The following is an 11362-nucleotide window of genomic DNA, read 5'->3' as shown; positions in this document are numbered from 1 at the left end:
CCTGGCTCAAGTATTTGGGAATGCATTCAGTTAAGTCAAACAGCCAGTTGGATTCAGAAAATTAGCCACATTTAATTTTTTAAAAAAAAATAATTTCAGTGTATTTTGTTATTTGCTGTGATATTGTGAAAATATATTCCCTTGTTTGCGTCCGCGTACTGTAAAATACACGAAGCTGCAGCCCTGTGTGAAGAAGCCGTTATGCTGCGCAGCGACGCTAGCATCTGTTTCCAGCCATTCTTCACATTTAATTTGTTTTTATTTCATGTGTACACCTTCTCATTTCACACGCCAGAGAGGAAGATGTACAAGTGTCAAGGGACCACTGAAACAGCAATAACAGCAGTGTGTGTGCTCGTGTGTGAACTGAAATAATATGAAAATAACGCTGTTTGTGGCACACGACGTGAAGCCGCGCTGCACGTCCCCCCCTGCCAAGATAACCTGAGCATCTCTCTCACCAGGGGTCAGCCACATCACCCTTAATGAGCAGAAAGATTTCCACCTTCCCACGGTGGCGCGAGCCTGCCGTGCCGAATGCTCGGTGACAGCGCGTCCCTGTTAATTCTCTTGGCACAAACCCACACACTTTAGGTTGAGGTATTTCCTGGTGCTGAAAACTGAATTTCAATGATAAATGCATTTTGTGTGTGTGTGTGTGTGTGTGCATGATGCAGGTCAAAATGCCGCCATGTTCAGTTTGTGTACAATAATGAAAGCGCCATTTGTTCTGTTCAGACAGGCCTCACGTCAGACAGACCGCTCGCTCACTCACTCCTTTGCTCATTTTTTTTTGTAAGAAAACAAGAAAATCACAATAGCATCGTGTTCTTTTTCCTCGTTTTTATCCCATCATCCCCTCCCCCTTTCTTGCAGATTGGAATTCATTAGCAATCAAAGAGCCACTGACAAACGCCCAATCTTAATTACCCTCTCATTTGCATATTTGCATATTAATGACTGCAGACTTTGCTGTTTTTCTGCTGCAGTAGTCCCCCGCCCATCAACACTGCTCAGTGCTCACACTTAGCCAAACCACACACTGCAACACGGCCATTCTCTAAGGTCTCACACTTTGAGCCTCAAGTCAACAGACATTTAATGGAAGATATTTTTTACAATAATTCCAGACATAAAACCAAACACTGTATTCGAAAGGAGGACTCATGCATTTCAACAGTACTTACCGATCTGCTCTTGCTTTCTTTGAATGTTATGTATCTGTTAACTTGGCTGCAGCACTGTTCACACAGAACACCTCTCAGCCAAGGCATGTTTCGATATCTGAGTTTGGTAACATACTTTAGTTTCTGAATTGTACCACACTTCCTCAGTGTTCTGTACCCAGCATGCTGCCATCTTCTGGTGAAACCGATGCAAGACAAACAAGTGATTATCTGGAAAATGAAGCTCACATGTAACAATACATATAATTCGTGACAATTAGGATTATATGAAGACAATGGTTTTGACAAGTTGTCCATAAAAACGTCTATGCATTTTAAACCTCTGGTGACAGGAGGAAGTTCACAAGAAAGACAAAGGCCTGAAGACGGGATGCACGCGGTAAATCCATGTCCTGTTATTTGTTGTTTTCCTTTGTTTTAGTTGTTTTCAGTGACACAGCCTGCTCAAGAGATAAAAGTGATTTTGTAAAAGGTGCTACTGTCCATATCTGGTCATGAGCCTAATCTGAAACTATTTGTTCCAGAGTTAAATGACAACGATTTTACGATGAAGGGGGATGTTGCACGTTCTGTTTTATTTTTATTTTTTTGGCTTTCAAAGTTATTCAACCAAGGAAACTCAAAAGAAGAAAAAATGAAAAAAAAAAACATGTTCCAAATATTCTAAATATATTCCTTACAATATATATATGTTTTGAACTACTAGAACTGCATATTAAGAATGTCTCTTCTAGTTTTATACAGCGTGTGCAGTATCACCGCAGGATGTTGGTGTGAAAACGAAAAATAATCTATTAGAAGTCAGGCGGCTACACAAGAAAAAATAGTGCAGCAGTAGCCAAGACTAGGTACGTGATTGAATGGCCCAAAACCTTCAAATGAACTTAACACAAATTAGTAATGATCGGTTACCCACATTGCCAACAAAAATCCAAGGAATTGATTTAAGAGGAAAATAATCACGATTAACAGACTCTCTATGGACTGGCTTTCCAGCAAGGATGCCAAGTCTAAATAGAGTATCTGTCCGAGAATATGATATGTTGGCTAAGAAGTCAAAAGAGCTGATTTGGGGGGAGAATGTGTAAACAGTGGATATACAGTATATCAGAGGCCACGGTTTTGGGGGTGCAGCTTGTTTATGATTTCACAGTGTGTGCGTTCAATCCGCAGTGCATGTGGGAGTGCTACGTCGGTTTAGATCCATAGTTTTACAAAGCCAGCCATCGAAGTCTACCTCCTCCACCTCAGTCCCTTTGATTGATGCATGGTTCTGCAAAACAACACAATCACGTATAAACAAAACATTAAAAACTTCACAAATGAACTAAGCACAATATTTGGTGGCAGACTAAAAATTAGTTTAATTGCAGCACTGTGGACACTTAGCATCAACGTTTTAAAATCAGCGCTGTCTGCTGGATGTTTTTATGAGACAGTGGACAAAACAGTTCTGATGTGTCATAATCGCCACAAAACGTTGAATTATATGTCTATGATTACTTCTGATGGTTACGTCAAATGAGCAATAATTTTTAGGTCAAAACACTGACTGACCACTTTGTCGCAAAATCCTGAAAATCACAGGTGAATGCGCCGTAGAGTAGTCTTGAAGGACTGCACAGACAAAAGGTGAAGGACGATGTCAAACTGTCAACATCAGGAGGCAAAACCCTCATGGTTTTAAGAAAAACTTCTTAGATTCTTGCCTCATTGAGTATGTAGTCTAGTAGTAATTCAAAGATGGTCATGACAGGACCTGGACAAGAAGTCAAAATGAATTCCATTTAATATTATATACAGCAACAAGTGAGAACAGAAAAAAGCTTCAGTCCAAGGCTCTAAACATTCCTAAGCAGTGTCCACCCATCACAGGGTGCACGGGTCAGTAAATCTGAGCATGCGACTTACTTGGTATGACCGGTCTCCTTTTTCCTGGACATGACCTCTTTTTGAAATCTGAAAATTAGTCAAAACCAAACCTTTAGAGAATTTTAAATTTTTTTTCTACTAGAGCCTCAAACTGTTTACATTAAATTTGCATTGCGTGTCTCTGTGTGTCCATGCAGTTTTGCTTCTGTGTTAATTAACGCAGACATCTCCCCAGAAATGCAACTACGCATTGTGGCAACGCAGAGCGCAAGAGCTGTGATTGGATCGCTTGTAGCTAGAAAGCATGTTTCCACTTTAACATTTCTGGCTGCGTAGATTTGGGCAAAAGTTTCAGCCGTCACTGTTGAGTGCAATTCTAAATGGAAACTTGAAACACTTAACATGTGTTCCACTGACACGTCTACCTGGTGGTCTGAGTCTAGGTGAAGTGCTGCGTGTCTCTTTCCGTCTCATCGAGGATGAGCCAAACATGGCCTCCAGCTCTATAGCTTCTGGAGGGGGGATGGGGAAGAGTCCGACACATAGGCCCATACTTCACACATCTGACCGCACAGAATAGTCAGTTCCCTGAAATCTTTCAGGTTTAGGTTATTAATTCAACACTTAATAAAGAATGAAAACAATAAAATACAAGCTTGAAGCATTTACATCGATGGTTTGGACTGTTCTTGAAAGAGAAAATAATCTTTGCATATAATTGAGTAACAGGGTTTAATTAGGTAAAAATACAGCATAAAAATAACTGAATGAGAGAAGGTATGTAACAGTGACAAATAGCACATTGTGTATTTTAGAAGTCACAACACAAAAGTCAATTGCAACAAAGTAAAGTGGATGAAACAAACTGAACCACTCGTTTCAAATGATTGACTCACCGACATGTAGGATCTTGTCCCAGCAAAGGAGTTGGCAATCAAGTCTATGAGCAACTTGATCTCACAGCGTGAATTCATCAGTATGTTTGATGGCTTCACATGTGGGGTTGAAAGGATGTGTTAGGAAACAGGGAATCAATAATGAATATTCTCGAACAGCACTGCCTCTACCAAAACAATGCACTGTACTTTGTATCTTTAGTGTTTGGCCAATTTAAATATAAATAATAAATACACAGGGTTTAACAAAAATTATTTGTGTCTTGCTATTCTTTATCTATTCTGCATTGTGCCTTACAGATGAAACTGAAAAATTCTGATCATCTACTTCACTTCATAAAAATGTGATACCTCTAAGCCTGATTTGGGGTTTTTCTGTAAGTCCTCTTAAAACCTGTTTCAAAATCGGGGGGAAAAAATCACAAATTCAATAATCATAAATTAAAATATTAGTCGGAAACAAACATTAAACCTGTCCAGTCCCATGGAATATGAGTGTATGGTTTCTTTTTTAACTCAAAACAGGAAATTAAAAGAGCGATTATGTGACTATGAAATACCTTGATTTTTAAAGCCCTGGCAAAATTACTTTATCTAAACAAAATAGTTTAACGCTAATCTTCACATTATATAACACTAATGTGGATAACCATACACTTACAGTAATGCTGACTTTTCCCAGAATCTCCTCTGGAATATACTTTGCTTCTTTCAGCACCTGCTCCAGAGATTCACCCTGTCCATCCTGGACACAAGAGCAAGGAGCACACATTTCCCATCAAGTTACAAGTGTGGTAGAGGACATATTATACTCTTTGGGGTTTAGTTCCACTCTATTTCCGTGGCATTTCCGCTTTTTCATGCCTGTACGTTCAGTCACACACAAGTCCAAGCCAATCTTATATAATCTTATCTTTCCGACAAAACTCACAATGCTAGAATGCTTTATTTGCAATCCAGCCTTATCTTCCGTTATGCTAGACTGAATAAAGCAGAATCATATCTCGAAGCCAGAAATAACATCTCGTCAACAACATACACAAACAGAGATCAGATCAGTGTGCAGGGCTTCTAGATTGACTACAAGATAACCAGCCACCTGCGTTAGATATATACTGCAAACAGGACTGTTGTGACTCACTGGGACAAATGTATTCGACCATCATTGACACTGCGCTTTAATTTAACCTTTTTTGTGCATGTCGTAACAACTCAGTTTCCACAGCACGTGTATTTTACATCTCTTACTAACCCACTAACACAAATGCAATAATCGATTTCGGGATTTTATGAAACACTATGCTATTATTCAAATTTGATCCAGCCCCGTTTGTATGACCGTAAGCGTGGATGTACAAGATAAAGGTGAAAACAGAGATTATGTCTTTGAGGGGATCAATATGTCAACACACTGCTTTCAATATTTTCCACAGACACCCGCTCCTCGTCTCTTACCATGTGTTCCATGCAGATGCTGATCTCTCCGTCACTGTAAAAAGCTCCATAGAAAACCCACAATGTAGGGGGAGTTACACCCTGGTTTCTAAATGCAGGTTTAATTTCTAGGTGAATAAAATGACAAGACAGATGTAAGTGTGCATTAATGTGTGGACAGTAATTAACAGATAAACAATGAATTCATTTTATTCAAGTATTATTCAGTATAGTTTGGCAGTTTTATCGTATTAGTATTATTAATGTTATAGTGTAGTTGGACCTCACTTTTCTGGCCATGATTATGCCTGAAGGTTTATAGCACCCTTTGTTGACTACTCCTCCACTGCCTGCGCTCAGCTCACAGATTCATTTGAAGTCATTGTCTTTCAGTTCACTGACTTTGGCCTTCTGCGTGAGGAAAGCTTCTAACCTTTTCTTCTGCTGTTCGTCCAGGTCCAGTTCCTCCAATATTTTCTTAAGAGCTTCTAAATTAGCCCTGAGAAAATGGATACGATTTGACTAGCCGGTCTTACAGCCCGAACAAAAATATAGATTTTGCGTGTATTCATTTGGCCAGTCGGAGAACTTACTCAGAGGAAACATCTGTGTTGTTGATGGAGGTGGATAATTCATCACCAGTAGGAGTTATGTTTAAGGGCACTGGTCTCTTTTTAGGAGCGATGTTTACTCATGAATTAACTATGGTCTGAGATCTCAGTTACACTTTTCAGTGAGCTATAAATCACTATATATTGAGCTTCACCTTCTCCAGGTAGAGCTTTCTGGCTTGGAAATACTTGACAGGGTGATTTTATTAGTGTTTATCACATTCATCATTCATCATATACATGCTTGAACCGACTTGAAAATACCATTTAACACCAAAATTATCACCATCACCTGATTCACAACACAAAGGTTAAACTTAGCCAGTTTGCTAACATCAGAGACCAGGTTAGAGGCTTTAGGTGACCAGACATATTATGATAATTTAAAACCGGTAGTACGATAATTAACATTATGGTCACTTCACTGATGTTAACAGAATATTAATGTGCACTGAACTAGCTACAACCTAAAGGCAAATAGTATATTTTTAAAACTAGAGCCATAACTAGCAGCATCCCACGTTAGCTAGTGAGCTAACTTGATCTGCTAGCTGGTGGATGATATGTTAACTGGTTGAATTTATGTACACTTCCAGTGCTCACTTGTTTAAGACAAAAGATTAAAGGGTTGTTTATCGTTTACCGCTTCATCTTTCAGCTAGCAGGTGTGTGTGGTTGCTAAAGTCGGGCAACTCAGGATAACTCAGATAATGAACCTACAGTAATCAGGTTTTTGTAATGTAAGTACAGTATTATGAACAACATTGCACATGAAAATAATTATTTGACAATTCTTTGCAAAAAAAAATCACTTACTTTATAATTCTCAAACATGTTCCTGATAAAAAGATACAGAAATAATAGATGCTATAAAATTGTCAGCTAAAATTACAGTGTCTATGTCTGTGTTAATACTATTTTAGTGAGTTCTGATTTTGTTTTTAATTTCTCCTCAAAACATAATTTGGTGGAGAGGATAATGACATCTGTTGGGACAATACAATATGACTAGGAATTGCTGGGAAGTGCATTGCTCAACAGGCTTAATCCAGCTATGACAGTATCGCAAAACACACGTATGAAGATTTCATTTGTAAAATCTCTTTAAGAATATTGCTCTGCTTCCCTGGATTACCTTTGTAAAATTTTTCTCATTTGTCAACAATGAATTCTCTGAATGTATTACACTACTTGTTATCAAACACATTGTCCCACAAGACATCATTATTCATTCAATTTAACCAAAGTCATTCTGTCCGCGTACTTACCTATGTGTGAATACTCTGTATAACACTATGGAATATAACTGTGCATGTAAATGACAATAAGCACTCTAATTTAATTCTATCTTCCAAATGTTTCAACTAAGTGCAGCAGATAAGTGCATAAAATACATGGAATCTTTATTACCTATCTAATTAAAAAAAAAAAAAAACAACTAATCAACACAGTGGATGGGAAAAATATATTCTGTGTTTGAAAAGAGAAGAGAAGCTCAGTCGGTCTCTGTTAAACAACATAAATGTCTCGCCAACGCACACTCATTCAGCTCCTGCTGTATAATTTCCTTTCAGCAGGTGGCCCTCTTGCTCACTTCTTTACCGTCTTGTGCAGTAAAGCAGCAGCTTAAATGTACAAACAGAAATGGAGACAGGAGAAAACAAAGACATAATCAGTCAGTAGCCAGATTTATTATGAGCGCTACTTTATCATAATGGTCCCCAACTCTTAACTCTGAAAATGCGCCTCAGAAGGCAAGCGGTAATTATAATACACAACTACACACAGTGGCATTCTGTCTGGTGGGTGTGACATGTCTTAGTAAGAAAAGCACTGGTGTGTATAGTTAATCAATTATTATTATTAATACAGATAAATTATTCCGCTTATCCGTGCAGCTGTGGAGCTGATCCTTAAGCCCACGTTCCTGAGCATAGTCGGCATCAGCTCAGTCAGTCAGCATCTTTATCTGCCATGGTCAACACCTGGAACATGACAGACAAAAAAAAACATGTCATCATCAGACAGGGAAAACACAATTTTACACACACACAGTAAATTCCTGACTCTGTATTGTATGCATTCATATTGGTGCTGGGTTGAGTCTTCTGTATTTTTCCTGGTTATTTGTGTTTACACTTTTACTGGCAAAATAAAATCTAATTGATTCCTGCATTATTTTTTTGTGGATAATCAAATAAAGTTGCAAAAAAGTTTCATTAACTACAAGCTAAATTTATCATTTATACATTAGGCAATATAAATTAAGAACAACTTTAATGCAAATTGTTTATTTAAAATGTTAATTTAAATAGGAGGCATGCACTCACCTCACTGGGCACTTTGTTATTAACATTAATATTTGATTCTGGTACATTCTCAATATTTTTGCATCACATCACTTCTGCAGATTCATCAGCTGCACATTCTGCCCATTCACACCTCAGGCATGTTCCACTGAACTCAGTGTCCTGTTTGTGTAACAAAGTATTAAAGCATGTAACAATTAGAAGATGGTAAATTTTGGACATGAAAGGGTTCAAGTGCTCAGCTTTGCCTGCTCCGTGGTTACATTATTCTTCCATGCTGACATGAATGCAACCTAACCCATCTGCCTCAAAATTGGAGGCTGCAGTACTAAAAAGACGGGATATGTAAGCGGCCTTTCTTTCAGCCTGAACCAGTCTGGACACTCATAATGCTCGTGGTTTCAAGCTCTGGGTTCTGTAAAGCGCCTTGGGTATTTGAATTGTTACGGACAGTATATAAATAAAATTGAATTAAAATGAACTCTGTGAACAAGGTTTTTCTCTGAATCTTTTGGATCTCAGCAGCACCTGCTGGTGAGGTCGTAATGAAAAAAAAAAAACAAAAAACATCTTTCTAGTAAACCTGTGAAGGTACACAGAATAAATAGAGATAAATGAGCCTGTTGATATTTACCATTACCATGACTCTGTCTCTTGTCTCAGACATGATGTTGGATTTTGCTGCAAGCACCGCAGTCATAAGTGAAAAATTATTAGAGATAAAATAATAGGTTTTTCACACCTATGGCTTAGGTGAGGATAATGTAACCAGCACTGGAACCAGACTCTTATAGGTCGACACATGGTCTGGCATGGTGCAGAGTGATTTATTTTCCCAACATCAAAAGCGGCAAAACAGTGGCCAAATCCTGTATTGCCTGTGATTAATAATAAATCAAAACTAAACCATTAAACAACAGATGCCATGTTAGTGGTCACAGTGTTGATTACAGCTTAGCAGAACATCCCAAAATTATTCATTTATTTCAGTAATTTATTATGTTATTCATTTTCCAAGACAAAATCTCTAATATTTTCTGGTTTCCGGCTTCTCAAATGTAAAGATTTGCAAATTATTTATATAATATATGATAATAATAAAAAAAATAAATAAATGTCTTTAAGCAATAATTTAATAAACAGGCAAATATCTCATTGATATAATTATGACTTGGTTAACTGACAGATTCATTGATGATAGAAATAAACCTTTGTCACAACCCTAGTCATGATTAAAATGTAAAAACTGTTTTGTCCGCCCTGAAAAACCTTAAATCAATCAGCTTAATGAGCAAAATCAAATACATTTCATTTCAACATGAATATATAAACATGTATCTTGACGTGCGTTTTAAAAACCCACATGGAACAGACAATATTCTCGTCCTTCATTACTTCTCAGCACCATTAAAAACTGCACTGGCTTTTGGAAAATCTCTCCTTCTCCAATGGACTGATGCCACCAACTCATAACGCAGTGGTGTGTCTAAAAGGGTGGAACCGGGTGACACTCATCCACAGCGTCTGACAGCTCGACACAAAACTAGCCAGATGTTAGGTGGAGTAAGGCGCTGCCCGTATGCCGACAGCCTGAGTCCCCACTAATTAGTCACAGGCTGGAGTAGTGAGACACGGTAACACTCAGCCGTTTTTTTTTAATCGCTGTGATCAAACTGTGAGTTAACAATATTTCAGACGCCTTTACTTTTTGGACACCCGGCGAGCCACGTTTGAAACGCCCACCTCCAGGAGGTGGGTGTAATGCTCAAGCATCCTTTGTACATGAAGGCTCTGCAGTAACGGACGAGTGGGCAGCACAATCCTGAAAACTGTGCTTTCTCTGTCAATACGCTTGCAGTGTTGACAGAGAAATATATATGTAATGCTTTGTTTGACCACAACAACCATCGCCGGTGATTAGATATCCACATGAAATTTTTCACTGCAGTCAGTTTGCAGGATAAATAGAGAGAGAGCAAAAGAAATAACATTAAAAAGGCAGTCGCGTGGAGAAAGACAGTTATGTTTGGGATATACTACCAACATCACACAGAAACAGCAATACAGAAGTTGTGTGTACAACAGCCACAAGATGGTGCAACGCAGCGTGCATGATGGCACAAAAGATGAGCAGCTGCTAAATTTTAAATTTGTGATAAAATTCAGGATGGAAAGAGTGTTCAGGAACTATACTTGATAAAATAGTAATGGTGTAAGGTAGAAATCCTGCTTTACATTCAAATCCTTGTTTCAAAGAACATGAAGTATTAACAATAAAAGTGTTTATTTTACAAAATGGTCCCTACTAATATTTACATGTGTTCCCACATGATGATGACAATACTGATATGGATTCATTAGTGTGTCGACAGGATTTAACTGTTTTAAGTTACTTTGAATAACAGATTTCACTTCAGATCTTCACAATAATATTTTAATGGTCTTTAAATGCTTAATTCTGGTTTTCCAGACTTTTATTTTTATATTTTCCGTTTCTCTTTCACCAAATACCTTTTGTTCTTTGAGCCTTTAAATGATTCAAAGATGCTTGGATTATTTCTACCACAACATAAACACATCACAAATGTGTCTAGATATCATACACTTGTGGTGGATGCGTTTCGCTAAAGGGCACAATCTAAAAACTACTAATCTTTAACAATGCATTTAATTTTTTAAATCAATTAATTAAAAATGTGAAGTCTGTGAGGCTGTAGCCCTCACTGCAGCACTGCAGTTCGATTCTAGCCTTCGCCCGCTGCATGTCGTCCCCTCTCCCTCACCCATCACTCTCTGTCTCTGTGTGCTGCTCCCTAACAATGAAGGTGTAAAGGAGCTAAAATAAATAGAGATATAAGGTCTGTCCAGTAACCAGAAATATACAATTGAGTAAAAAGTTTCCATTGCAGAATGCTGGCAATACGTATAATTTGAAAGGATCAAGAAGTAAACTGGTGAAGCAGTTGTCACCAGTGTAAAAAAGAAATACCATCATAGAAACAATTCGTGCAAAGAAAATCTGAGAAGAATTCAAACATCCGACTGCAGCGTAA

The 11362-nt window shown here is 38.0% G+C and overlaps 1 protein-coding gene across 1 annotated transcript; it reads right to left on the bottom strand.

The window, feature by feature from the left end:
* Positions 1 to 2349: 2349 nt before the first annotated feature.
* On the bottom strand, positions 2350 to 6651 carry map2k2b (mitogen-activated protein kinase kinase 2b). Its single transcript, XM_047589414.1, is given in 7 exon segments — positions 2350 to 2460; positions 3956 to 4056; positions 4307 to 4349; positions 4617 to 4700; positions 5411 to 5544; positions 5677 to 5888; positions 6644 to 6651. Coding segments are annotated over 7 exon segments (693 nt in total).
* Between the last annotated feature and the right edge of the window lie 4711 nt (positions 6652 to 11362).

The sequence above is a fragment of the Mugil cephalus genome, chromosome 7 (genome assembly GCF_022458985.1).
Source record: "Mugil cephalus isolate CIBA_MC_2020 chromosome 7, CIBA_Mcephalus_1.1, whole genome shotgun sequence".
Taxonomy (NCBI): Eukaryota; Metazoa; Chordata; class Actinopteri; order Mugiliformes; family Mugilidae; genus Mugil; species Mugil cephalus.
This window is presented reverse-complemented; position numbering and strand designations above follow the sequence as displayed.